Genomic DNA, 27,973 nt, shown 5'->3' with positions numbered 1-27,973 from the left:
TTAAGTTTATAGAGTAGGTTTAGGTTTAAATTTTTTTTTTAATTTTAGGTTTTAAATATGGTGAAAGGAATGAGAGTAATTTGAGCCATTCCCAAATTTTTGTGTTTCCATAAACATATTTTAACTGTCAATGTTGTTTTTAAGTCTCTTAAATTTAGATTTGTAATATGTGAGTCAGTCTTTTCATTTTACTACTCTCTTCAGTTCTCTTCCTTGACTGTACTTTAAAGTGGAACCCCAAAAGTTTATTGTCAGAATTTTAACTTTTCTGACATTAAACGATATGAAAGAAAACATTATTTGATTATCAAGTTACATACATGTAAGTGGAAGAACTTGATACTTGGGTATTCCAAGTATACTAGAAATTAAAATTTGGAGTAATTAATCATATTACTTTTCTTGGCTAGCCTTGGCTATTATACCTTGCTAGCAATATGTACTAATATATATTATATCTGATTATAATATATACTATATATAGGTATATTACATACCCATATATGTGTGTGTGTCTTGTAGATATAATGCACATGTATCACTGTTAGAGTTTCATTCTTTGGAAATAAATATCCACATTTTTTTTTCAGTTTTATTGAGATATAATTGACATATCACAGTTTCTTAATTGGCATGACTCTTACTTCAACTAGTGACTTTAATTAGTATATTTAGGGGAATTATATCTGTCTTTGTAAGAATTTTTAAATAAAGATCACTGAAATATATTTGGAAATGAATGTATAGTTCTTAAAGTTGGTATGTAATTTTGTTTGTTTGTTTTTGTTTTAGGCTGGAAATTATGATGTCTGTCTGCAACATCTTGCCTGCCTACAAGATATAAACAAAGACGATTATAAAATAATTTTGAACACAGCAGTAGCTGAGTTTTTCAAAAGTAACCAGACAACAACAGATAGTTTAAGACAGACACTTAACCAGCTGAAGAATCAGGTGATACATAAATGAATTTCATTATAAAAATATTGTGGTGCTCTCTAGATTGTGAAATAAAGTTAGTTAAGTAAAATTAATTTCACTTCCTGTCTGATATTAATAGCATAATTTCTAATATAAAACATTTGTTGGTATTAATTTTATTTGTATAAAATTCTTATTCCAGGAAATGAAAGGTATGTTGTGTGATTTTATTTTGTATTGGTTTTTTTTTTTGGCTGCATTGGGTCTTCGTTGCTGCGCACAGGCTTTCTCTAGTTGCAGCGAGCGGGAGCTACTCTTCGTTGCAGTGTGCAGGCTTCTTCTCATTGTCGTGGCTTCTCTTGTTGCAGAGCACAGGCTCTAGGCGCTCAGCCTTCAGTAGTTGTGGCACACGGGCTCAGTAGTTGTGGTTTGCGGGCTCTAGAACGCAGGCTCAGTAGTTGTGGTGCACGGGCTTAGTTGCTCCGTGGCATGTGGGATCTTCCCGGACCAGGGCTCGAACCCATGTCCCCTGCATTGGCAGGCAGACTCTTAACCACTGCACCACCAGGGAAGTCTTTCTATGGGGTTTTGAACTTGAACAGAATAAGCTAATACACAAAATTTGAATGAGCTTTGGAGTTTTGAGAAAGAATTAAAATAGAAACATATGAGAAGAGTAGCTGCCGAGATTTTATCTTATTTATAACTGCAAAGATCTGATTATTAATAATAATGTCAAACTTTTAGCATTTTGGATTAGGAGATGATTAACTGATCAAATAGAAGATATTCTGATTTATATATGGTTTGGGACTTGCCATGGTCATTAGGCATAACAGTCACAAGGGTAGACCTTTGATATTCAAGAGGGCTAATAGCAGACCTTTAGTGCTTACTGTGTAACAAGACCTTACGTAACTAAGAACCTCATATAGGACATCTCACTTATTCTTCCCAGTAGTCCTGTGAAGTAGCTACTATATTTTTTCTCATTTTACAGATGGGAAAGCTGAGGTACAGATGGCTTGGATAAATTGTCAAAAGACACAAAGCTTTTAAGTAATAAGAGCTACATGAACCCAGTTCTGTTTGTGTTTTTAGTTACTGCTTCATGCTGTACAAGGTCTTGAGACCTTTTTGAGCCCCCGTCCTGGATTCATGAGTACCACCATACTGTGGAAGCATCACCTAAAATGTGACATGGTTAGAAATAAGAGATCCCTTCAGGCTTTTCATGACTTTATAGGAGTAAAGTAATTATTCAACCCTATTAAAATTCGTCAATGAAAAGGAGAATAATAGCCAACATTTATTAAATGGTTATTACTTGATTCCATATTTCATATTAAGTGTTTTTTATGTCAAATCTCATATAATCCTCACATTCAACCCTTGTGGTAGGTATTTGTTATCTCAATTTTTAATTTTTTTTATATTTTATTTATTTATTGGGCTGCACTGGGTCTTAGTTGTGGCATGCAGGATCTTCGTTGCAGTATGCGGGATCTTTCCTTGCGGCACACAGGCTTTCTACTTTCAGCACATGGGCTCTCTAGTTGTGGTGCACAGGCTCCAGAGCGCGCGGCCTCAGTAGTTGCAGCGTGAAGTCTTAGTTGCCCCTCGGCATGTGGGATCTTAGTTCCCCGACCAGGGATCGAACCCGTTTCCCTTGCGCTGGAAGGCTGATTCTTAACTACTGGACCAGCAGGGAAGTCCCCTATCTCAATTTTAAATTGAGGTTTAGAGGGCCTACTAATTTTAATTTTTACAGCTAGGAAGGGGAGAAGCAGGATTTGAACCAGACTCTCTGACTCTTGAGCCTGTTCTCATAACTGCCTCAGTCTTTGTAAATGTGTATGTCATCACATTACATCATTGCTCTAGTCTTATTAACCATGATTTATCTGGAGCTCCAGAATCAGAGGAAAGATGATGTTTGCTGATGTCTAGTACTTGTGCCCTACAACCCCATAGACAGTTTCTTGCAGGGAACATTAATTTGGGCTTTGAGTACAAGTTCATCCTGAAAACTTTTTTTAGAATAAGAGGCTCCTGGGGACTTCCCTGGTGGCACAGTGGTTAAGAATCCACCTGCCAGTGTAGGGGACACGGGTTCAATCCCTGGTCCAGGAAGATCCCACATCCCACAGAGCAACTAAGCCCGTGTGCCACAACTACTGAGCCTGCTCTCTAGAGCCCAAGAGCCACAACTTACTAAGCCTGTGTGCCACAACTACTGAAGCCCATGCGCCTAGAGCCCATGCTCCACTATAAGAGAAGCCACCGCAATGAGAAGCCCAGGCACCACAACAAAGAGTAGCCCCCACTTGCCACAACTAGAGAAACCCCGCATGCAGCAATGGAGACCCAGTGCGTCCAAAAATAAATAAAATAATTAATTAATTTAAAAAAAATAAAGAATAAGAGGCTCCTGCAAACTTCCTGTAATTTAATTTTTGGCTGCATTTGTTGCTGCTTGTGGGCTTTCTCCAGTTGCACCAGGCAGGGGCTACTCTTTGTTGTGGTGTGCGGGCTTCTCACTGCAGTGGCTTCTCTTGTTGCGGAGCACGTGCTCTAGGCGTGTGGCCTCAGTAGTTGCGGCACATGGGCTTAATTGCTCCACGGCATGTGGGATCTTCCTGGACCAGGGATCAAACCCGTGTCCCCAGCATTGGCAGGCGGATTCTTAACCACTGCACCACCAGGGAAGTCCCAGCCTTTATTCTTAATAAGATTGGTTCAGTAACTAACACACAGACACACACACACACAGTGCCTTCCAACTCTTGAGTTTCCTACAAGTGTTTGTACTTGTGTCTCCTTGCTTTCTCTAAATCATACTTCTGTTCAGTCACATGTCCTGGGCATAGTGACACACCTTGTCAGTCTATTCCACTTTCAGTGACTTTTTATCTCATTTAGTGAGTAGTTTTTGTTCTGGCTGGAGCAATTACTAGATTATTTTGGTGAATCATAGAAAATGTGGCAAAGTTATTCATATCGTAAGTTCAACCTTTGCTGAAACCAAAACTCCTTAATTTGTCCAAAACCCCTTTTTCTGGCTGAGAATTATCCCTTCTTAGCTTATTCTCTCTTCATTGCATAACTACCTAGAAGTGTTATCTTTCTTTGGAAATTGAGTTTTCTCTATTTAAAGAGACTATTTTTAATCACTTGAAGATAGAGACTTGATAAGTGAACATTATAAAGACCCCAAACTCATTGAGATGCACATGCTATTAGCTAGCTAGGACCAATTGTTAACAATTGAATCCTCCTGTCAGGCTCACCACATGGGTGATTGAAATCTGCAGAAGTCTGATTACAAATCACTATGTATCATGAACTTTCTGGTTCTTATCATTAGCTAGACCAAGGTTGTTAAGTCCCTGTACAGTTGAACCTGGAGGTCCACGGGGGTTTGATTCCAGGGACCCCCCCCCCCACCGCGGTAGCAAAATCCACAGTTCAAGTCCCTTATATAAAATGGCATAATATTTTGATATAACCTACACACATCTTCCTATCTTCCTGTATACTTTATTCATTTATTTTTTTTTTGCGTTACGCGGGCCTCTCACTGTTGTGGCCTCTCCTGTTGCGGAGCACAAGCTCCGGAAGCGCAGGCCCAGTGGCCATGGCTCACGGGCCCAGCCGCTCCGCAGCATGTGGGATCTTCCCAGACTGGGGCATGAACCCATGTCCCCTGCATCGGCAGGCAGACTCTCAACCACTGCGCCACCAGGGAAGCCCTTCCTGTATACTTTAAATCATCTCTAGATTATTTATAATACCTAATACAATGTAAATGCTATGTAAATAGATGCCAGCGCACAGCAAAAATTCAAATTTTGCTTTTAGGAACTTTATGGAATTTTTTCCCCCAAGTGTTTTCAATCTGTGGTTGGTTGAATCCACAGATGTGGAACCTGTGGATGCAGAGGGCCAACTGTATGTCAAAATTCCACTGCTTAATTTAGGAAAATGTCAGTCTTAGAATTAATTACTTAACATTCCTCAGTAATTTATTGCAGTCTTTGTGGTGGCAAAGAAAGATAAATTTTAATACAGGTAGAATTCCATTTTAATGTGTTCCATGGGATTATAGAATGGTTGTAAAACTTGATAAAAATTTAAAAGCCTATTACAGAAAGTGGGTATACAGATCGTCATTAGCTTTAAAATGCTAAGTGTTGTGACTTTTCTTCTTTTGGTATCAGATGTGGATGTTAGGGTTCTAGTAAAGCCATTAAAAGCCGATTTTCACCACCATGTGTGACAGTGTATTTTTGTTGTTCATTACTTTGAAAAATCTTTTTTTTTTTAATTGTGAGAATAAAACCGGAACATAATACGAAAATCAGAAAATATACTTTCTAACCATATGACCTCAGGCAAGATAATTAAGCTTTTTTTGTTTGTTTCCTTATTTATAAAAAGGAAATGATAATATCTATGTCCTTGAGGTATGAGAAGGATTAAATGAGGTATTCTCTGTAAAGGGTTTAATGTAGCAGGCCTGGCACATAGTTAAATAGTATTATTTGTTAATGTTTAAATTTACTTTGGTTTTTACAAAATGGAATCAAGTTTATGTATATGTACCTCATAACATCCTCATAGGAAAGGTCGTTTTGAGTTTTGCCCACTCCCTATGTAGCCTCTTGCTACGTGAGGCTGGAAAGTGGGAATCTAACTCAGAAGCCACACTGGCTTTTAGAAAGCATTGAGGATACCTTCACAGTGGCAAGGAAGAGACTCGCCTTGCCTTGGGCAAGGTACTTAATAAAGTCCCATCAGAATGTTTTACTTAGCAGAATTTTATATGAATGAAATAATTTTTAGTATGTGAGAGTAATTAAAATCTAGAGGTCCTATTAAAAATTTGGAAAATTTTAGAGTAAGAAATGTTGGTCTGTGTTCCTGTTTATTCATTTAGAGTCTTTCACTTTTGCTCTTTAGTACTGTTAGAACATAATCCCTATTGATTGTTTAATAGGTGCACTCGGCTGTTGAAGAAATGGATGGATTAGATGATGTTGAAAACAGTATGTTGTATTACAATCAAGCAGTCATCCTGTATCATCTCCGGCAGTATACAGAAGCCATATCCGTTGGTGAAAAACTTTATCAGTTCATAGAACCTTTTGGTATGTTATCTGTCAAATCAGAAATTTGCCTATCTTCTCATACCTGTGAAGGTTTCTGATACTTTCATCTAGATAATAACCTGAATCAGAATTACATGTGAGTGTTTAAAGAAAGAAAAAAAGCTGTGTCGAGTTTTCTTAATGGTTAGAAAAAATAAAAATTATATCACTTTTAGATGAATCCAGGTTTTCCTTTAATATCCCAGTTACCCCCACCCCAGTTTTTGATGATAACCGTTAGAAATGCTATTTCTAATTGAAAAGATTTACTGATTTTTTTTCTTTGATGTTTAAACACCACCTCAGTGTACCTGATCCTTTCTTTCTTAAGTAGTATATTAAGGAAGGAGTGTTTTGGAATGTTAGGGGACAATGTAGTATTTTATTTTGTATATTGCCTAACTGAAATTTCTGTGGGTAATCATAGAGTAGATAGTATAGAACACAATTAGCTTTTTTGTTAACTAGCTTACAATTACTAGCCTCAAGTGAGAGTAGTGAGACAAGTAAGGGCAAAGAAAGAAGAGGGAGCAAATAAAGCAGCAAAGCTGGACCCAGGAAATGTTTGAGAGGGCCGTTAGTTTCCAGCCTGCAAGCAATCAGATTTCAATTGTCTTTTTCTCCATGGCTCCTTTCTTTTAAATTCAAAACACTGGGGCGAATTCCTGATTTATAAACCCCTTATTGCTGTTATGGTCACCACAGGACGGGTGGTGGTCTGTAGTTGCTCTGGTACTTTGGGAAGGTTCCAGGGTCCCTTGTGCTGACAGCTGGCTGGAGAGCTCTCACTGTGGCTCCAGGGAGGCCTTTTCCGGGTGCTCTTCTGCCCCTCAGCCCTGAAGATGCAGTGGTTGACAGACTAGGCAGGAGACATCAGTGGTGAAGGATTGTGTGCTAGGGACCAGTTCCTTTCCCCTGTAAAGCTGGAAATCAGTTATACTTCTAGGATGGCACAGATGTGCTTTTGCTAGAAAGCTGGTTTTTAGAATTTCCAGAACAGTTAATGAAATGATGTTCATCTTTACTATGGCTGAGCAGAATATAGCAACCAACTAGTCAGTTTTTAGATCCACTTTTCCTCCTTCTTTGAAAACTTTTTTTTTTAACTTTATTACTTGGCTCTTCATACAACATAAATTATTGAGCATACCCTATGGAGCAGACACTATTCTAGGGTCTGAAGATAATACAGTGAATGAAAGAGAGGAAGTCTTTACTGTCATTAAGCTTATGTTCTAATGGCAGAGAGAGGCAATACGATAAATACATCTGGCGAGGTAGTTAAATGCTGCAAAGAAAGGCTAAAATTGGGTAAGAGGATTGACTGGGGATGTTATTTTTAGATAAGATAATTGAGGAAGGCCTGGGATAAGACAGTATTTGAGAGACGCTTGAATGAAGAGAAGAGGTGAGCCATGCAGCTGGGGGAAAGCATCACAGCCAGAGGTAATAGTGTGTGCAGAGGCCCTGCGGTGAATGTGGTCCTGGCAAGTGAGAGAAGCAGCAGGAGCACCGTGGTGACTGGAGCGAGGTAGGAGCACAGGGTTAGCATTTTAGCCTAGGGAAGGACTCACTCTTTTTCAGGTGTGGTGGGCAGCCCTTGGAGATGTGTGACCTTTGCACGTCAACTGCACTGACTTTAGTTCTAAATGGATTCTACTCTGGCCGCTGTGTAAGAGCAAGAATGGAATCAGGAAGACTTGTTAGGAGGCTCTTAAGGGCTTTTGAAATGTTCAGTTCTTGATTATAGCAGCCTTCTTTTAGACGCTTTCCATTTATCTTCTCTTTTGAAAGGAAAGGAAAATAGTGTTATGTCATATACCAGATTAACCCTCCTCTCTTCGCTGGGCTCTTCTTCCTTTGAAGTTCTTGTCTTTATATTTTCCTCTTGGCTGTTTCAATTTTCTGGTATACTCCAGTCCACACCTTGTTTCTTTTGTGTCTGTAATCGCCCTGTTTCTTTTCCCCATCTCTGTGCCTAGAAAGGAAGTCTTTTTCCTAGAGTCATAGACCTTTTTAGAGTTAGAAGGAACCTCGGGATCGCCTGGTCCACCCCCTGCCTTCAGGCATGTGAAGTATTCTCCCCATTTTACAGGTCAGCCAGCTGAGGTCTAAGTAGTTCAGTGATGTGCAGAGGCTGCACATCTATTAAGTAGCCAAGCAGGCACTGGAACTAGGGTTTCCTTCCACCTAAAGTAATACTCCTCATTTCATGTGCTGGTATTTGGTAGATATTTTGCCAAAGGAATTTCAGACAGTAGAATCCCTGATATGAGAGGCCTTGAGATGCCTAATAGAATGACGCTGTGGCTTCCATCCACAGCTCTAGGTAATAAATATTCCTTTAAGTCAAGACTCAGGCTTTGCTTTTAGAGCTTTTTCTGTGGGGAATGGTCTGAGATACTTGCTTCACTTTGGATTGTGACTTTTCTTTTCATGTTTTTTTCCCCCCAGAAGAAAAATTTGCCCAAGCAGTGTGTTTTTTGCTCGTAGACCTGTATATATTAACCTACCAAGCTGAGAAAGCTTTACATCTTCTTGCTGTTCTAGAAAAAATGATTTCACAGGGCAACAATAACAAAAATGGAAAGAATGAGGTGAGTGTTCTGAGGTGATCAGACTAAAATGTAAAGTATGATTAATATTTATGGTTATTAAATATTTTAACAGCTTTATTAAAATATAATTTACATACACAAAATTTATCGTTTTAAAGTGTACCATTCAGTGGTTTTTAGTATACTCACAGAATTGTGCAACCATTACCACTATATAATTTCATCACTCTGGAAAGAAACCCTGTACCTGTTAGCAGTGATTCCCTTTCCCTCCTTCCCTCGGCCTCTGGTCACCACTAGTTTACTTTTCTATCTCTGTGGATTTGCCTCTTGTGGACGTTTCATATAAATGCAATCATACACTATGTGACCTTGTGTGATTGGCCTCTGGTATATTATTTTCAGTTTACCATGTGTAGCCTGTAGCATTCCTTTTACATGTATTTCATTCCTTTTTATGGCCAAATAGTATTCCGTTATGTAGATATGCCACATTTTTTAATCCATTCATCAGCTGATGAACGTTGGGTTGTTTTCCTCTTTTGGCTGTTATAAGTAATGCTTCTATGAACACTGATGTACAAATTTTTGTGGGGGCATGTTTTCAATTCTCTTGGGTGTGTATTTAAGAGTGGAATTGCTGGATCATTTGGTAACTCTATGTTTAACTTTCGGAGGAACTACCAGACTGTTTTCCAAAGTAGCTGCACTATTTTATATTCCTACCAGCAACTTTTGAGGGTTCCAGTTTCTCCACATTCTCACTAGCCCTTACCCGTCTTTTAAAAATTGTAACCATCCTAATGGGTATGAAGTAGTATCTCTTAATAGTTTTGATTTCCCTAATGACCAAGGATATATGTTCACATCTTTTCATGTGTGAGATATTAGTTTTACAGAATGTGAAGATTAGAATGAAGACCACAAAATTCCATTATCTGGGAAAATTTCATCATTAAAGTTCTTCAAAAAGAGGACATACTTATGACAATTAAGCTTCACCACGTTCTGGAGACACTTGGTGTAAATTAAGAACACATCTGCGTTCTTGTGTTTTTCATTTTGCTTGTGCTTCTGGCTGCCAAGGGATGATCCTTCTTTCTTCCTCTTCCTGCTTCTTTGTTGAAAAAGGAGTGTTTGTAGAAAACAGATTATCAATACATTTCTTTCTGCCTGTATAAGTTCTTGAGGTTTAAAAATAAACATTTAGCATTACTTTTTACAGGCGTGTATATCTGAGAGTTCAGTTAAATAATCTTAGCATTATTCCCAAACACTGTCTGTCGTGTAGTAAAACATTTCGTTTTTATATTCAGTACTTGTAATAGTTGATGAAATATAACTCATTTCAGCAGATGCTGTGTCCTCTATGAGGTGGTACTAAGGTGACAAAAATGAAAACAGTGCAGTTGTTGCTTTTCAAGGAACTCACGTCTGTGGGAAGAGAAAGATAGAGCAAAATCTGTTCATGACAAGGAGCAAGGAGGTTAGGGAACGTTTCAGAGCAGTTTGGATGTTTGATTTGAGCCTTGAAAGATGTAACAGTTCAACAAGTCAGAAGAGGAAAGATGGAGCAGGATGACCTTCCTGGCAGAGTAGAGAGTACAGAAGGAGTGAGAGTGGTGTGTGGGAGGATTTCTGGTCATCTGACCTGGGGAGTACCTGAGGGATGTGATGGAGATCATTGGGGTGAGATTGGCATCTCAAATATGGGTCAGATCGTGAAGGACTTTGAATACTTTGCTAGGTATTTAGGGTATGATGTTGGCAGTGTTGATACCAGAGAAAGTTTTGTTTTGTTTTGTTTTTTAATTTATTTACTTATTTGGCTGCACCGGGTCTTAGTTGCAGCACGCATTATCTTCGTTGCTGCGTGCGAATTCCTAGTTGTAGCATGTGGGATCTAGTTCCCTGACCAGGGATCGAACACAGGCACCCTGCATTGGGAGCGTGGAGTCTTAGCCACTGGACCAGCAGGGAAGTCCCCAGAGAATGTTTTTAAAGAGGGAATGACATGATCTATTGTGGGTTGCAGAAAGACAATCTGAGTTCTGACCAAGTAATATCCAGGCTTTTTTTTTTCTTTTTAATAAATTTATTTATTTATTTTTGGCTGCATTGGGTCTTCGTTGCAGTGCTTGGCCTTCTCACTGAGGTGGCTTCTCTCGTTGCGGAGCACGGGCCGTAGAGCACGTGGGCTTCAGTAGTTGTGGCATGCAGGCTCTAGAGCACAGGCTCAGTAGTTGTGGCACACGGGCTTAGTTGCTCCACCGCATGTGGGATCTTCCCAGACCAGGGATCGAACCTGTGTCCCCTGCATCGGCAGGCGGACTCTCAACCACTTCGCCACCAGGGAAGCCCTATCCAGGCTTTTTAAACCTAGCCCATCACTATACTAAACTATGAGCTTCTTATAAGTAGAGTTTCTTGTCATCCACTCCAAACTATTTTTGTTTTTTAATTTTTATTGGAGTATAGTTGCTTTACAGTGTTGTGTTAGTTTCTGCTGTACCGTAAAGTGAATCAGTTATATGTGTACATATATCCACTCTTTTTTAGATTTCCTTCCCATTTAGGTCACCACAGAGCACTGAGTAGCGTTCCCTGTGCTAAACAGTAGGTTCTCATTAGTTATCTGTTTTATATATAGTGGTGTATATATGTCAATCCCAGTCTCCCAATTCATCGCAACCCCCCCCTTCCCTGCTTGGTAACCATAAATTTGTTCTCTACACCTGTGACCCACTCCAAACAATTAAACCTGAATCTCTGGGACCTGGGATTCAGAATTTTGAAAATGTTCTCTAGGTGATTCAGATTAGCTCACTTGGAAATCAGTGATTTCAGTTATGGTTAAAAATATTTAATTTTGGTTAACTTTGTTTCACCACCCTACAGACTGGTAATAACAGCAACAAAGATGGGTCTAATCATAAAGCTGAAAGTGGAGCTCTAATAGAAGCTGCGAAGTCAAAGATACATCAGGTAGCATAAATTTTAAGAGAAGTTATATGTGACATGTATTTACTAGTAGTTATGAATGATGAAGAATGTGATAGATCATTGAGAGCAGTAAATAATTCAAGGCATGTATGCTTATTTGGCTTTGAAGTATTACAGTTTACAAGCACGTTTATCTTTCTAAATATATTTTGCTCAAGATGATAATGCAATGTTATTTCTTTTACTTCTCTATAGAAAATTGAGAGAAACGGCCTGGGAATGTATTGGATGATAAAAATCAGTTTGTAGAATTTTAAAATTCATTGTTAGTTAGCCATATGCAGTTAAGAATTAATAGGATTTTTGCTTGGAACTTAGTTATAAATTTCATCCTGCCATGTTTTAGTTTTTAAAAGTATATTCCAAGAGTACAATAAAAATAGATTATTTAAGATAATTTTAAACTCGCTTTTGCAAGTAACTGGTATAACTGTTGTGAACAGATTGGGCTTAATTTTCTTGACTAGAAAGTAAAATTGCTTCAGCATCTGTAAATCCACTACAGTTCCTACATACTAGCGTTTTTCCTTTGACAGTATAAAGTAAGAGCGTATATCCAAATGAAGTCCCTGAAGGCATGCAAAAGGGAAATCAAGTCTGTCATGAACACAGCTGGGAATGTAAGTTTCTTCTTAAGTTTTCTCTTTTTTTTTTCAATTAGCAGCTTTTATGTCGTAAATTTTCTTATTTGGACAATAGGTATTATCAGTTTTAAATAATTTATCACAGTCTATTATAGTGTATATATACTGCCAGCTGTAACCCTTTATACTGAGTTGTGAAGTAGTGATCATACTGTGTCTATAATTTAACATCATACTTTTCTCACTTAAAATTATAACAAGCATTTCCCTTTGGTATATAGCCTTCAAAACCACCATTTTGAATAGCTGTCCAGAATTCTTTGAGTGGTTTATCACAATTCACTTAAACATTTACTGTTATTAGACACTTCAGGATTTTTTTAGATTATACTCAAAACATTTATTAAAGATAAACAGTTTGGTTGTAGCCCAAACCTGCCCCTTCCAAATGATCTTTGGCTTGACAATACCTTCAGTTTGATTAGTGCCAGAGTACTTGAGTTATAATTACTCCTTCATTTCCCTCCACCCCATCCCTCCACTAATAAGTAAGTTTTTTAAAGACAGTAGAGGGAAAGTTTAGGAAAACTGTTAATTAAAAGTGTGAAATCATAAAGAGATACGGTTTATAGAAGGAATAGTTCAGGAAAATTGACTCTAGAAATCTCAGGCAGGATCTAGATTGGCCACTGGGTCAGTTTTACTCAGGTGATTTTTGAGAACACTTGTAGCCTAGACCTGAAGGGTAGACTTGAGGCTAAGAGGGAAAGGCTTAAGTATAAGTAGCCAGCCAGCCGTTATCAAACCTTTTTTGGGAGAAAAGACATGATTCCCTTCCTTAAAGTTTACCATCATCAGAGGGGAGAGACAAATAGGAAAATAAATAATTGTTAGTCATACCCAAATCAGGGAAAACTTCAGGAGGAAGTATTAGGAGAAGCAAAAGGTGGTCTGTGATCTAAAGCATGATTTTTGTAACAGCAAGATTAGCCCTTGAAAATAAGGAATTCTGTTAGGGAATTTTTCCATTCATAAAATGACACTTTTTTCCCCCACTTGGAAAAGCATTTGATTATTTGTACTTCTTTGGGTTCTAATGGAGGTGTATTTATATCCTAAAAAATAAGGGAGATCACCAGTCTCTGTAATAACCATTAAAATGAAGGACTTAGTTTCTGCTGTTACATTGGCTTTCAATTAATAGTGTAATAGATGAAGACAGTCAGTGGATATTTTGCAGACTGTATTCTTACTCATATATGTTATATGTATTTTTTTAGGTAGACCTTTAATAATTCAGTTTGTAAAGTGCTCTCTGCCAGGTTTCATTGTTTTAGATTGTGAGAGCGATGGAAAGCTCAGAGACCATAGTTTTTGTGACCGTGGCTTAAGTGACTCATGTATGCCCTTGACCACATGCCAGTGCAACAGTCTGATTATGATCTCACATTAGACATCTGAGTACAAACTGTAAGAAACTTATGTTTTCTTTACAGTCTGCACCCTCCCTGTTTCTTAAAAGCAATTTTGAGTACTTAAGAGGCAATTATCGAAAAGCTGTGAAGCTGTTGAATAGTTCAAACATTGCTGAGCATCCAGGATTCATGAAAACAGGTAAAAGAAAATTGTGAAGTTTGGGTATTTTCTTCCTGACTCTTATGCCTTGTTTCTTGGTTTTTTCCCCTAGACTGCTGTTCAGAGTGATTTTTGCTAATTTTTTAAATGAAAATGTTTTATTATTGCTGCTTTAGAAAATTCCTGGTATTTTATTACTCATTTCCATTTTAAAAGAAACCTCCCTTCTTATTTTACTTTTCTTTCACTTCATATGCTCTTTCTATCATTTTGGTTTTAATACCAGCTTAGAAATTCTGTCCAGGGCATAAGGTCCTTGGTCTTTTGCTTTGTGAAATGAGTCCTTTTAAGGAAATGAGATCATAATGTTTTTACTTTTCCCTTCTCTCCCATAAAAGCACTGAATAATATGATACTAAAATGAAAGGTAGAATTTGTAGCTGTCATTTAAGTTCATATCATTGCTGTTTTATGGGGAAGAAGGAAAATCAGTTTATTCAAGAAATGAGGTTAAACTATTTTTTTTAAGATTTTTTTTTTTAATGGGGCCCATTTTAAAAATCTCTATTGGGACTTCCCTGGTGGCACAGTCGTTAGGAATCTGCCTGCCAATTCAGGGGACACGGGTTCAAGCCCTAGTCTGGGAAGATCCCACATGCCGCAGAGCAGCTAAGCCCGTGTGCCACAAATATTGAGCCTGGGCTCTAGAGCCCGCGTGCCACAATTACTGAAGTCCGCGTGCCCTAGAGCCTGTGCTCTGCAACAAGAGAAGCCACCACAATGAAAAGCCCACGCACCACAATGAAGAGTAACCCTCGCTCACCGCAACTAGAGAAAGCCCGCACACAGCAACAAAGACCCAACACAGCCAAAAATAAATAAATAAAAATTTTAAAAAGACATAAATAAATAAATTTATTTTTTTAAAAAAAGAAATCTAATTAAAGTCTCTATTGAATTTGCTACAGTATTGCTTCTGTTTTATGTTTTGGTTTTTGGCCACGAGGCATGTGGGATCTTAGCTCCCCAACCAGGGATCGAACCCACACCCCCTGCATTAGAAGGTGAAGTCTTTAACCACTGGACCACCAGGGAAATCCCCAAGGTTAAACTATTGAAAATATTTTGTACCAAGTTCAGAATGCAAAGGATGAATATAGTGTTTGTTTCATCTGAGATTCTATTCAGACCAATGCACAGAACACACATGCAAACATACTCAAACCTTCCCGCATTCACCCCTTCAGTTCAGTGGAGTCATAGAGGATGGAGAAAGTCAGTTTTTTCCATTATAATTCTCTTGGGTACTCCATTTGTTCTGAGTACCCATTTCTGATTCTGTTAAATTTTTATTTTTCATGTTTTTATTGTCATAGTTTCTCCTCAGAGACCCTGTAATACCCAAACTGGAACGGTCTCTCAGACTAAAAAGGTAATATACATTGCAGAAATTTTACTTAGAATTGTCTTGACACAGATTTCAGAATTTCAGATATTGTCAGTCTTTAAAATGGAGCAGGACATGTAGTCGACTAGTCAACAGTTATGATAATCTAATAGGATAGATTTTATATATTGTTATATACTTTAATGTATTGATATTTTTCATAGTATTAATTTTAAAATCTTTAATTTGCTTCCCACACATAAAATTCAGTGTTTGCTGCTGATAAAATAGGCTTATTAGAGAAGATTTGGGAATAGAATTTCTCCTAAATTGTTCATAATGCCACTCGCCAGAAGCAACCTCCTTTAAAACATATTAATGTATTTCTTACTCTTTTTTCCTCCGCCTAGTTATTTTTTCTTTCTTAAATATTCTCATTGTTTAATTTTAAAACATATCAGAGGCCAACCTTTAATTTTTAGCATTCAATGAATATTCTGATTATTAATTTTATCAATCTAGTTGGGTGTTTTATATCATTGAGGAAAAGACAGACTATCAGTAAATTGTTTTGGAATGTTTGGGAAACCATTTAGAAAAAAACAATTTAGAGGGCTTCCCTGGTGGCGCAGTGGTTGAGAGTCCGCCTGCCGATGCAGGGGACACGGGTTCGTGCCCCAGTCTGGGAAGATCCCACATGCTGCAGAGCAGCTGGGCCCGTGAGCCATGGCCGTTGAGCCTGCGTGTCTGGAGCCTGTGCTCTGCAACGGGAGAGGCCACAACAGTGAGAGGCCCGCATACCAAAAAAAACAAAAAAAAACAATTTAGAAAAACCTGGATTGCTTTCATTACACCAGAATAAAATCTAGAGAGATGCGGGATTATAATGTAAAAATAAAACCATAAAAACAGCAAAAGAAAACTTGGATGAATATTTTGTTTTTGTGGTGGGGAAGCCTCGATTAAACATTATCCAAAATCTAAGAACCATACAATTTAGAAAAGATTACCAAATTTGACCACATAAAAATGTAAAACTTTTTATGATTGAAAACATAAGCATACACACACACTCTGAACCAAGTCACAAGACAGATGACAAACTGGCAGTGGAGGGAAATAATTGAAACAGATGTGACAGAAGGTTTCTATAACATACACCCTAGCAGGTAACCAATAGGAAAAACATCTGTAACCAAATTTTTTAAATGGGTAAAGAGCAGGAAGAACCAAGTGTACAGGATAAGAAATACAAATGCCCAACACACATGGGAAGATAGATGCTCAGCCATAGTCATATTTAAAGGAGTGTGAATGGAAAGAAGAGTGGAGACTTAAGAGTTGAACAAAGCAAAGCAGGATTTTCCATGTCCTGTTTATATACACTTGCTATTCTTCATTTAATATATTTTGATTGTTTCTGTAGCTTGCTGCATTCCTTCCAGTTTGTACATAATATTTTGTTGTGCGGATGCAGTGCATACATATGTTACTAATAAATACTTCTTGTCCTTTGCATTTTTGTATTATTTGCCTATGATTATTAAAAGTTAAATCAGAAGAAAAAAATAAACAGGCTAACAAAATCAATATGCAGGATTGATTTATCACCTTTAATAAGAGATTTTAAGAGAAAAGGAATTTACAAAATTTTCATGTTTCCTAAATTTCAAATGCCTTGTAAGCTGTTCTGTAAGGACTGAGTAGAATTGCATATATAATTAACTCTTGCTTGCTAAGCCTGATTCTTGTATGATATGTAGCAGCAGTAAAATTTGTGGATAAACTTACGTATGTTTTTCTCAGGTGAATGCTTGAGGTGCATGTTCTGGAATAATCTTGGTTGTATCCATTTTGCCATGAGCAAGCACAATTTGGGAATTTTCTACTTTAAAAAGGCTCTGCAGGAGAACGACAACGTCTGTGCACAGCTCAGTGCAGGTAGCACTGATCCAGGTAAGCCCATTAAAGGGGGACAGTTTATATTTTACTACTTGAGGAAAATATGATTTTAAAGAGCAAGCATCTGGTTATAAAATGCATGCCATGTGTTCTTACATACACTTAACACTGATCCTGCCCAAAAATTTGACTCGGGATTTTTAGTAGATGTTGCTCCTTTGAGTAATAATTAAAGAAGTTTAAGCTACATTCATTTTTTCATGGATTTGAAAGTCAGTAATCCCATATGGTAATGCTATAAAGCAAAATATTTTGCTAAGATTTCTTGACTGTGCCAAACTAGTTTTATTCTAGCTTCCTTTCAGAGTTTCAAATGTGATACTGTTGACAGCACCTGACAATCTTTAAGCAAATTCCTAGAGTTTATTCCTTTAATATTCATAGGATGTGGATCCTTGATCTGAAATGCTTAAAATCAGGCAATTATTTAGCTTTTTAAAATATTTAAAAATTTTTTAATTTTTAAAAAATTATTTTTTTAAATATTTATGTATTTATTTATTTGGCTGCACCTGGTCTTAGTTGCAGCACACGGGATCTTTGCTGCCTCGTGTGGGCTCTCAGTTGCAGCATGCAGGACCTAGTACCCTGCCCAGGGATCGAACCCAGGCCCCCTGCATTGGGAGCATGGAGTCTTAACCACTGGACCACCAGGGAAGTCCCGCTTTTTAAAATATTTTAAAGACTATTTAATTGATGGAAAATGTATCCCAAAAATCACAGTCTCTTTTTTTCTTTTTTTTTTTTTTTTTTGTGGCCATGCCACTCGGCTTGTGGGATCTTAGTTCCCCAACCAGGGATCAAACCTGGGCCCTGACAGTGAAAGTGCCAGGTCCTAACCACTGGACTGCCAGGGAATTCCCTAGTCTCATTTTATTATGGCCTGCAAAAGTTAGAATAAGTGAGTGGGACTTCCCTGGTGGTACAGTGATTAAGAATCTGCCTGCCAATGCAGGGAACACAGGTTCAATCCCTGGTCCGGGAAGATCCCACATGCGGCGGATCAACTAAGCCCGTGCACCACAACTACTGAGCCTGCACTCTAGAGCCCGCAAGCCACAACTACTGAGCCTACGAGCCACAACAACTGAGTCCGTGCACCTAGAGCCTGTGCTCCTCAACAAGAGAAGCCACTGCAGTGAGAAGCCCGCGCGCCGCAACGAAGAGTAGCCCCTGCTCGCCGCAACTAGGGAAAGCCCGTGTGCAGCAACCAAGACCCAACGCAGCCAAAAATAAATAATTAATTAAAAAAAAAAAAGAATAAGTGAGTGAACAATAGTCACTGTAGGTATATAGTACATTAATTTTTTATTTCCGTGGTAAAGTTCCCTAACACCTAAGATTAACTGAATGCTTCTGGTTAAGAAAACACATAATGATAACATGGCTAACTGAACTGAAAGTGAAAAGGAGTGGAATCTTCTTGCAGGCTCTAAAAGTGTGCAAAGGTAGTGTAAGGTTCAGTGGAGTGAGAGTGGGTCTTTGCCTTCCTGGAACATTGTTGCCTGAGGAGCTGGTAATGAGAAGACACATCTCTGGCCCCACAAGCACAGACAACTGAGATGCCTCTGGAGGATATTTGTGGGGTTGGGGATGGAGATCATCACTGTGGTGAGAGCTGTTTACAACTTCAGATTGGGGATTGGGGTCATTGGTGTCAAAAAGGCAGTAGTTGAGTACTTAGTGGAATAAATGTTTTCAGTGGAGCTGTTACTTTAAATCTGATGATTCTCATCTGCTTTTTATCATCAGGCAAAAAATTTTCAGGAAGACCCATGTGTACATTACTAACCAACAAGAGGTATGAGTTGCTGTATAACTGTGGGATTCAGCTGCTTCACATTGGAAGGCCTCTTGCTGCATTTGAGTGTCTGATTGAAGCTGTTCAGGTTTACCATGCAAACCCCCGCCTCTGGCTGAGGCTGGCTGAGTGCTGCATTGCTGCCAATAAGGGGGTGAGTCTCTGTCTTTTTGAACCCCCACCCCACCCCCACTTGTTGCATATAGAGCAATAAATACTTGGTAACATAAAGACCTCCTCCCCTTTTTAACTCTCAGGCAATTTGTAAAGATAGTCTTCTGTTCTTTATCAGTTGGACAACATTTAGTTTCATGAAGTCATGTGTTCACTTTCTGACTCTTGGTGAGCACAGCAACATGTGTCAGCAGTCATGTTGAAAACTTGAAGCCATTAAGAAGGTCATATCTGTTGAAACAGTGGTCTGCGAGCTGCTGGGGCAGGGGCCACGCCATCAGCTGGCGTGAGAGTGGTGTGTGCGCCCAGTGATTAAAGGAGGGCTGCTGATAACACAGTGAGTGTGGAAAGAACCGCATTATGCTGTGCTTCCTCCAGTGCCTGCAGGGTTTACTTTTGATTCAGTAAATGTTGTCGAGTTAGTGGATTACCAGGCTGTTTCTCTCTGACACGTGTTCATCCACGGTGGCCGTGAGAAATAGGCCAGTTACACTAGTGTCCATGCCTAGATTATCTCCAAACGGCAGTTGGTGAAAGCCTTTTGAATCTCAAGTGGGGAGGGGTCAGTGGGAGGTAGGGGAAAGGCAGGTTGTATCAGAATCACCAGACACCCCATTTCCTAGCCACCCCCTACCCCCCGCCGTTGCCGGGCTCAGGCTCATCTGGTCTGTGGAGGTGGGGGGTATGGCATCCTGAGGTTTTGCTTGGCATGCTTGCCATAGGTGATAACGCTTCCTGAAAAGCAACTACAGGAACTAAAGGGATTAAAGAGGTGTGTTTGCCTGGCGGTTTTCACACTTGATACTTAAAGTAGCTTATGATTTGAGTATGCCACTGGGGGAAGAGATGAATGTTGTCTTTGAGGCTTTAATGGTTTATTTCATTGTCTCTTTTAAGGGACAACATTATTATTAGATAATTCTTAAATTAGCTGATAAACAACTCAAGGCAGAATTTACACTTTTTTAAAACAAAAGAATCTGTAGAAATTGCTTATTCTCTTTAATGTGATGAATTTAATCAGTGTTGGAGGCCTTAGTAAGGTTTAACATTTTCTTTTAAAATTACTTATTTTTAGAAATAGTACTTTTAGGATTGTCTTTCTTCTATGGATTTCATTCTGACGGTTTTTTCCTCCCATTTTTTCTGGAAAGTTCTAAATTTGTAACTTTTTTTTTTTTTTTTGCGTTGCGCAGGCCTCTCACTGTTGTGGCTTCTCCCGTTGTGGAGCACAGGCTCCAGACGCGCAAGCTCAGCGGCCATGGCTTACGGGCCCAGCCGCTCCATGGCATGTGGGATCTTCCCGGACCGGGGCACGAACCCGTGTCCCCTGCATCGGCAGGCGGACTCTCAACCACTGCGCCACCAGGGAAGCCCTAAATTTGTAACTTTTAAACGATGGTAAAGATGACTTGGTTGCCATAGCTTGGTGGATACCAGAACACTCACAGTCTGTGCTACTAATAGGAAATTTGCTATAAACAATTATGTTTATCTTTGTGCTTCTCCTCTTTCTAAAACCTGAGGTGGGGAACTCCCTGGCTGTCCAGTGCTTTCACTACCAAGGGCCCACTTTCAGTCCCTGGTTGGGAAACTAAGATCCTGCAAGCTGCGCACAGCACGGCCAAAAACAAAAACAGGACAGAAAAATAAAGTAAAATAAAACCTGAGGTGACCGAAAAGACAGTAAAAACAACCCCAAAATACACTTGAGGAAAATCCCAACAGGAGAAATTATGAACTCCAAATAAAATTTCATAACATTTATTTACTCAGGACAAAAGGGATGCTGAACAGAGCACTTTGTACCTTCCAAAATAAATTCATTTTTTAATAAACATAACCAATTTAATTATTAAATTGGTGATGCCAAAGAGGTCATTTTGTCCTCATTATCTGATGCATGTTGTTTCAGACCTCTTCTGGCAGATGCAGAGTTTATGTTTACCTGGGCAGTGTTTGATATATAAGAAAAGATTTGCTAGATAAAAAACATAGACTCAGGGACTTCCCTGGTGGCGCAGTGGTGAAGAATCCATCTACCAATGCAGGGGACCACGGGTTCAATCCCTGGTCGGGGAAGATCCCACGTGCCGCAGAGCATTTAAGCCCGTGTGCCACAACTACTAAGCCTGTGCTCTCGAGCCCGCGAGCCACAGCTACTGAGTCCGCACACCACAGCTACTGAAGCCCACATGCCTAGGGCTCGTGCTCCACAACAAGAGAAGCCACCACAATGAGAAGCTCGCATACTGCAATGAAGAGTAACCCCTGCTCGCCACAACTAGAGAAAGCCTACACGCAGCAACGAAGACCCAATGCAAGGCTACTTAGAACTTCCCTGGTGGTCCAGTGGTTAAGAATCCACCTTCCAATGCAGGGAACACAGGTTCAGTTCCTGGTCGGGGAACTAAGATCTCACATGCAGGGCAACTAAGCCCACGTGCCGCAACTACGCCACAGCAGAAATCCCACGTGCCACAGCTAAGACCCGATGCAGCCAAATTCATTCATTCATTCATTCAAAATGGTAGAATTTCCTTCTTTCTAAAAAAAAAGAGAGAAGGCTACTTAAAAAATCACCATGAACCATTTACTTTTCTGAAACTGTGCCGTTTATTTTTCTGAGTTCTGAAACTCGTATTTCTTGAGTGCAGTTCCTACTGCCAAGACACTATAAAATTGCAAATACTTTAATTACATATCATTATTTTACATTAAGACTGTTCTGGGGGCTTCCCTGGTGGCGCAGTGGTTAAGAATCTGCCTGCCAATACAAGGGACACGGGTTCGAGCCCTGGCCCTGGAAGATCCCACATGCCGCGGAGCAACTAAGCCTATGTGCCACAACTACTGAGCCTGAGCTCTAGAGCCCACGAGCCACAACTACTGAGCCCACATGCCACAACTACTGAAGCCTGCGCGCCTAGAGCCCGTGCTCTGCAACAAGAGAAGCCACGACAATGAGAAGCCCACGCGCCTCAACGAAGACCCAATGCAACAATAAATAAATAAATAGATAAATAAATAAAGACTGTTCTGGCACACTTTTTTGGCTACTGATCTATTATTGAAGCTATGGTATATTATTGTGGAATTTTAGTTCCATCCAGATCTAGCCATCTGATCAGCTTCTACAGCCTTAAGGATCAGGGAAGAGAGTATGGACAAACCATTACAAATTTATCACCCCACCAGGAAAAAAGGTCAGAAGAGAAGGCCTTCCAATCATGGTTCAGAATATCCACTCTTTCTTATTTTTCACTAATGTTCCTTAGCCGCCTCCTCAAGACAAAATAGCTCCAGTCAGTTTTATTGTATTTTTTGTGTTACGTAATACTTTCTTTCTAAAATGAATCTACAAGTGAATCCTTGTTTTGCTTAAAGTCATACATATATGGAAGTACAACTATAAGAAAGTTCGGTTACGGAGCAAGAAGTAATAAGTAGTACAGAAACATTTGTGTTTAGAGATGGACTTTTTGCAGGGCAGAGTTTATCTCTGCAAGTTCCTATAAATTGGCTCCATTTTGTTCCTGTGTATGAGAATCTGCAGGACTTTACAAAATGCAGGTAAATCAGAGACTTAGAGTGAAGGGGGAAGATAAAGGAAATTGGCATCACCAAGCTCCTGTAGTGAGATGATGTACTGTAGTGAAATATCAAAAAAAAAAAAAAAAAAAACTATATGTATAAGTAGCTTTTACTATTTTCAGTTTAATGTTTACAGGGCTTTAGAATTTTAATTTTCTAGAAGGTAAGAATTGTGCCCACGTAAATTTTGACATATATAGCTTGTTAGTATGTATATGTTGTTGACACTTACAATTAAAACTTTCAATTAAGAAGGAAAAGATCTGTGTTCTAGGAAGTGTAGCTGCTTCCCTTCTCTTGTTCACTGTGTTTTTGTGGCTTTTATTTTCCTTACTCTGACACCGACGTGCCCATCACATGCAGCATGGTGCCTGGAGCACAGAATGGTCCAAATAAATGATTCTAAATAAATGTTTGAGTCATTCTTTTTTTTCTTTAATACATTCTTTTTTTATATATATTCTTTTCCATTATGGTTTATCATAGGATACTGAATGTAGTTCTCTGTGCTGTGCTATATAGTAGGACCTTGTTAGTAGAGTCATTCTTTTTTTTTTTGGACGCACCTTGTGGCATGTGGGATCTTAGTTCCCTGACAAGGGATCAAACCCGCACCCCCTGCAGTGGAAGCACAGAGTCCCACTTGAGTCATTCTTTTTTTTTTTTTTTTTTTGCTGTACACGGGCCCCTCACTGCTGTGGCCTCTCCCATCGCAGAGCACAGGCTCCGGACGGGCAGGCCCAGCAGCCATGGCTCACGGGCCCAGCTGCTCCACGGCATGCGGGATCCTCCCGGACCGGGGCACGAACCCGCGTCCCCTGCATCGACAGGCAGACTCCCAACCACTGTGCCACCAGGGAAGCCCTTGAGTCATTCTTGAATTGCTTTTTTTCCTCAGAATTACCTCAGACCTTATACTAATAAAGTGTAGTGTATATTGCAGATTTTCAGACTCATGTACTCGTCTCTTCACTACCAGACATTTCCTGTATCACCCAAAACTCCACATTGATCTTAAGAATCTTAAGAATCTTAAGAATTTTCTTAGAGTAATTGTAAAAGGTACTGGATTATTTTTCATACCCCATCTTACAATTCCATTAAATTAATTGGAAATTATTTGTATTTTGTAGACTTCTGAACAAGAAACTAAAGGTCTTCCAAGTAAAAAAGGAATTGTACAGTCTATTGTTGGTCAAGGCTATCATCGTAAAATAGTTCTGGCATCACAGTCCATACAAAATACTGTATATAAGTAAGTATTTTGCTAAGAGAAAGTGTATAATAATATTTCATAGTAATGTTATGTATAAAAAATATGCTTAGGAATTACTTCATAGGAGGAGCCACTTTGTAATTAGATTTTATTGCTACTTCAAGAAATAGACTCCTATACGTAGGTATGTGGTGAATGTTATTTGACATATGATTTTGGTTTATTACATCCATGGGTGCTGAAATTATTGACGCCCTAAGAAACGCTGGTCTATTCAGTGCCATTGTTCAGAATGTCCAGAAGAGGGCATCTTGATGTTTCCTTTTTATATCGTTTATCATTGATACTTTTCATTTAGTTATTTTTATTTTCTCATAGTCCCTAAAGCTAATTCTTAATATCAGGATAAAAAAGTACTAACACATATATAAACAAAAGTATTATAAAGCTGTCACTTGTAGAACTACTTTTCAATTGAACAACTTTTAAATATGAACATCTTTATCTTTTACAAAGATTCCAATTTGGAGTTGCTCTTATTTCTAAAGGAGTAGGCTTTGTAAGAAACTTGCGCCTTTTCTTCTTTTCCCAAAAATAAAATTGTTCACTACCATTTAAAAGTTTTCCCAAAGTTTTAAAAAAGTATCTGGCACACAATATTTTGCTCTTAATTTATTTCAACAGTAATGCAGATTTCGTTCAAAAGACAAGTTAAAGCATCACTTTCCTACAGTTTCAAAATTGTTACTACTTTTCACTTTCTTCCCCCTAATAAAGCTGACTTAGTTTGATATATAAAACCAATAGGAAGTTATATAAAATCTCAACAAAGTTATAAGACAAATAACGCTGCTTTTTCAAAATGTGTAAATAAGGTATTTCCAAAAGCAAACATCAACCAAAACAAGGCTCAAATGTGAAAAATCTACTTTCTTCCCTTCTTTCCAGTTCTGACTGTACCTGTCCTGGCCTTCACCACAATTTTCCTTGTCTATAACTCCTTTGTTAGTTTAACGTTGATGTTGCAGATATCCTTCAGGTTGTCTCCTAGCCTCAGTCCCATTCCTATAGACACAATGTGGTGTCTAATGTATATACTTGCAATCTATTATTTATACTTTTTATATCTTATACACAGACATACCTCCTTTTACTGCACTTTGCTGTATTGAGCTTTGCAGATGTTGCTTTTTTTGTGTTTTACAAACTGAAGGTTTGTGGCAACCCTGCATAGAGCAAGTCTGTTGGTGCCATTTTTCCAACAACAACTGCTCACTTTGTGTCTCTGTGTCACATTCTGGTAATTCTTGGAATATTTCAAACATTTTCGTAATTATTTGTTATGGTAATCTGTGATCAGTGGTCATCAATGGTACTATTGCAAAAAAAAAATATTATGACTCGCTGAAGGCTCATGATGGTTAGCATTTTTTTTAACAAGTATTTTTTAAGGTATGTACATTGGTTTTTTAGACATAATGCTATTGCAGACTTAATAGACCACAGGGTAGTGTTTTATTGCAATCTTTGCTTTATTGTTTTATTGCAATCTTTGCTTTATTGTTTTATTGCAATCTTTGCTTTATTGTGGTGGTCTGGAACCGAACCTGTGATATCTCCAAGGTATGCCCGTATAATATTCAGGATTTGGGTTCTTTAGCATTCTCTTATAACTGCTTATATTAAAATTTCTACCTCTTAGATGGCAAAGTTTTTATTTACAGTTATATTGGTTTTATTCCTGATAATAGAAAAGTTTTATTTATTGTTTTTGTTTTCTTAGCTAACTTGGTTTTGTTCTTTTAGTGATGGACAGTCTTCAGCCATTCCTGTAGCCAGTATGGAGTTTGCAGCCATTTGTCTCAGAAATGCCTTGTTGCTGTTACCTGAAGAACAGCAAGATCCAAAGCAGGAAAATGGGTCTAAAAATAGTAATCAATTAGGTGGCAACACAGAGAGCAGCGAAAGCAGTGACACTTGCAGGTATTCTGACCCCTTTGACCTCCCTTGGTGAAATCTTTAGGACTTCATTAGTCAGCCTCTGTCTTGTAGTTGAATTCCTGAAATCTGCAGCCTGAATTTCCAAAGTTCTCTGTTTTGAGTAATAAGAAAGGAAAGTATGAATGTTTAAGTATTTCTGGAAAAGAGAACTAAGGTGAAGCCTAAGTGAGGAAAGAACCTTAAACGAGACAAGTTGAAAGTCACAGCTTTTCACTGCCAGGAGGAATCACTGCAAGAAATCCGGCTGCTGTCAGAAATGGCTTTTTTTTCTTTAACTTTTATTAAAATAAATACTTAAGTCCCTAAAACTTCTCTTTTCTTACTATCTTCTGCCTTTTCTCTTAACATACTGTAAACCACTGACCTCCAGAAAATTTCTATACATTTCTGGTTTCCTACTATCAATTAAATATTATGCCAATCTATAGAAATAGGGAGAGTTTATCTAGTAATAAAACAAACACCATTATATGTAGAGAGTTCTTTTTTCACATGGCACCTTTAAACTCAAGTCTTCCATCTCAGCATTTTTTCTTGATTATAGTAGAAAAACATGTTTATTATAGAAAATTTGAAGCAAAATTGTGGAATGGTTTTTCCTCCATCAAGGGGTTATGCTTTACTATACTTAGTAAAAGACAGAAGAATGAGAAATGTGTGAAAATACTGGAGTGGTTTCCTTTGTATAGTAGAGATATTTTTTCTGTTAAGAGACTTTTTTTTTTTTTTTTTGGTGGTACGCGGGCCTCTCACTGTTGGGGCCTCTCCCGTTGCGGAGCACAGGCTCCAGAAGTGCAGGCTCCGGACGCGCAGGCTCAACGGCCATGGCTCATGGGCCCAGCCGCTCCGCAGCATGTGGGATCTTCCCGGACTGGGGCACAAACCCGTGTCCCCTGCATCGGCAGGCGGACTCTCAACCACTGCGCTACCAGGGAAGCCCTGTTAGAGACTTTTTAAAGCGGTATCATGTACTGGGAAAAAGAAACTCAATATGTAGTGTAGCTTTAACATGTTAGTGACACCAAGTTACTACGCATTTTTCAATGTTTTGGTTCTTTTACACTTTTTTCATAAAAAGTTGCATGGGAGTGGGTATAGGGAAACAAAATTTTACATTTAATTGTTTATTCATGTGCTTCATAATTAGCAGTCTATCTTTATTTTAGCAGTAAAAGCCACGATGGAGATAAATGCATTCCAGCTCCACCTTCTTCCCCATTGAGAAAACAGGAATTAGAAAACTTAAAGTGAGTATCTAAACAAAATTAGCATTGTATCTATTAAGTAAGCACATTGTTTATCGCCTTTATTTTGTTAATGTTATGAATTATGCTGATTAAATGTCAAATATTAAACCAACCTTTCAATCTTGTGACTAAACCATACTAGTCAGGATTTATTACCTTTTTTATAAATTGTTAGATTGGATCTGTTAATATTTTGTGAGGAATATTTGCTTCCATGTTCACAAGGAAGGGTGGTCCATGCTTTTCTTTCTTAAGGTGTCTTGGTTAGGTTTTAGTTTCAGAGTTATGCTGAACATATGAGTGAGTTGGGAAGTGCTTCCTCTGTTTTCTGAAAGAGTTTATATAAGATAGGTATTGCTCCTTCCTCAAACATTTGATAGAATTCATCAGTGAAACCATCTGGCATAGGTTTTCTTTGCGGGAAAGTTTCGATAATGAATTCAAGTTCTTCAATCGATGAGTGCTCTTCAGATTTTCTATTTCATCTGTGTCAGTTTGGTTAAGTTATATTTTTGTCTGTGTAGATTATAAGCCCCATTATTTTTGCTTTGAACAGTCATATATATGTTAAAAGGAACAGAGTAGTCTTTTATGTTTAGCCACATGAGTACCATTTCCTGATGATTCTAGTTTTTATATAAGATAGCAAGCATTTCCCTTCAGTCTGAAGATCTCCCTTCTGCATTTCTAATAGTACAGGTCTTTGTTTTTCTAAGGTTTTGTGTTTTTTTGTTTGTTTGTTTTTTCTTTTTTAAATCTAGAATTGTCTTTATTTCATCTTCATTCTTGCAGGATGTTTT

The 27,973-nt window shown here is 38.5% G+C and overlaps 1 protein-coding gene across 2 annotated transcripts in view; it reads left to right on the top strand.

Annotated features, from left to right (window-relative positions):
- Positions 1-27,973, top strand: part of CNOT10 (CCR4-NOT transcription complex subunit 10) — a 63,086-nt gene that overhangs the window by 11,162 nt on the left and 23,951 nt on the right. Inside the window, exons 3-13 of one of the 2 annotated variants that reach the window (XM_082848890.1) lie at positions 793-954; positions 5,921-6,071; positions 8,526-8,668; positions 11,528-11,614; positions 12,169-12,252; positions 13,713-13,830; positions 16,985-17,134; positions 18,893-19,095; positions 23,843-23,964; positions 25,732-25,908; positions 27,096-27,173. In XM_082848890.1, coding sequence (XP_082705016.1) covers positions 793-954; positions 5,921-6,071; positions 8,526-8,668; positions 11,528-11,614; positions 12,169-12,252; positions 13,713-13,830; positions 16,985-17,134; positions 18,893-19,095; positions 23,843-23,964; positions 25,732-25,908; positions 27,096-27,173 — 1,475 coding nt within the window. Of the gene's footprint in view, positions 1-792; positions 955-5,920; positions 6,072-8,525; positions 8,669-11,527; positions 11,615-12,168; positions 12,253-13,712; positions 13,831-16,984; positions 17,135-18,892; positions 19,096-23,842; positions 23,965-25,731; positions 25,909-27,092; positions 27,174-27,973 lie in introns of both variants that reach the window. The other variant, XM_082848889.1, reaches the window with a different exon arrangement.

Source organism: Leucopleurus acutus, assembly GCF_964270905.1.
Source record: "Leucopleurus acutus genome assembly, chromosome: 10".
In the NCBI taxonomy this organism is placed as follows: Eukaryota; Metazoa; Chordata; class Mammalia; order Artiodactyla; family Delphinidae; genus Leucopleurus; species Leucopleurus acutus.
The sequence above is the reverse complement of the archived record's forward strand: the minus strand, read 5'-3'. Positions and strand labels throughout refer to the sequence as shown.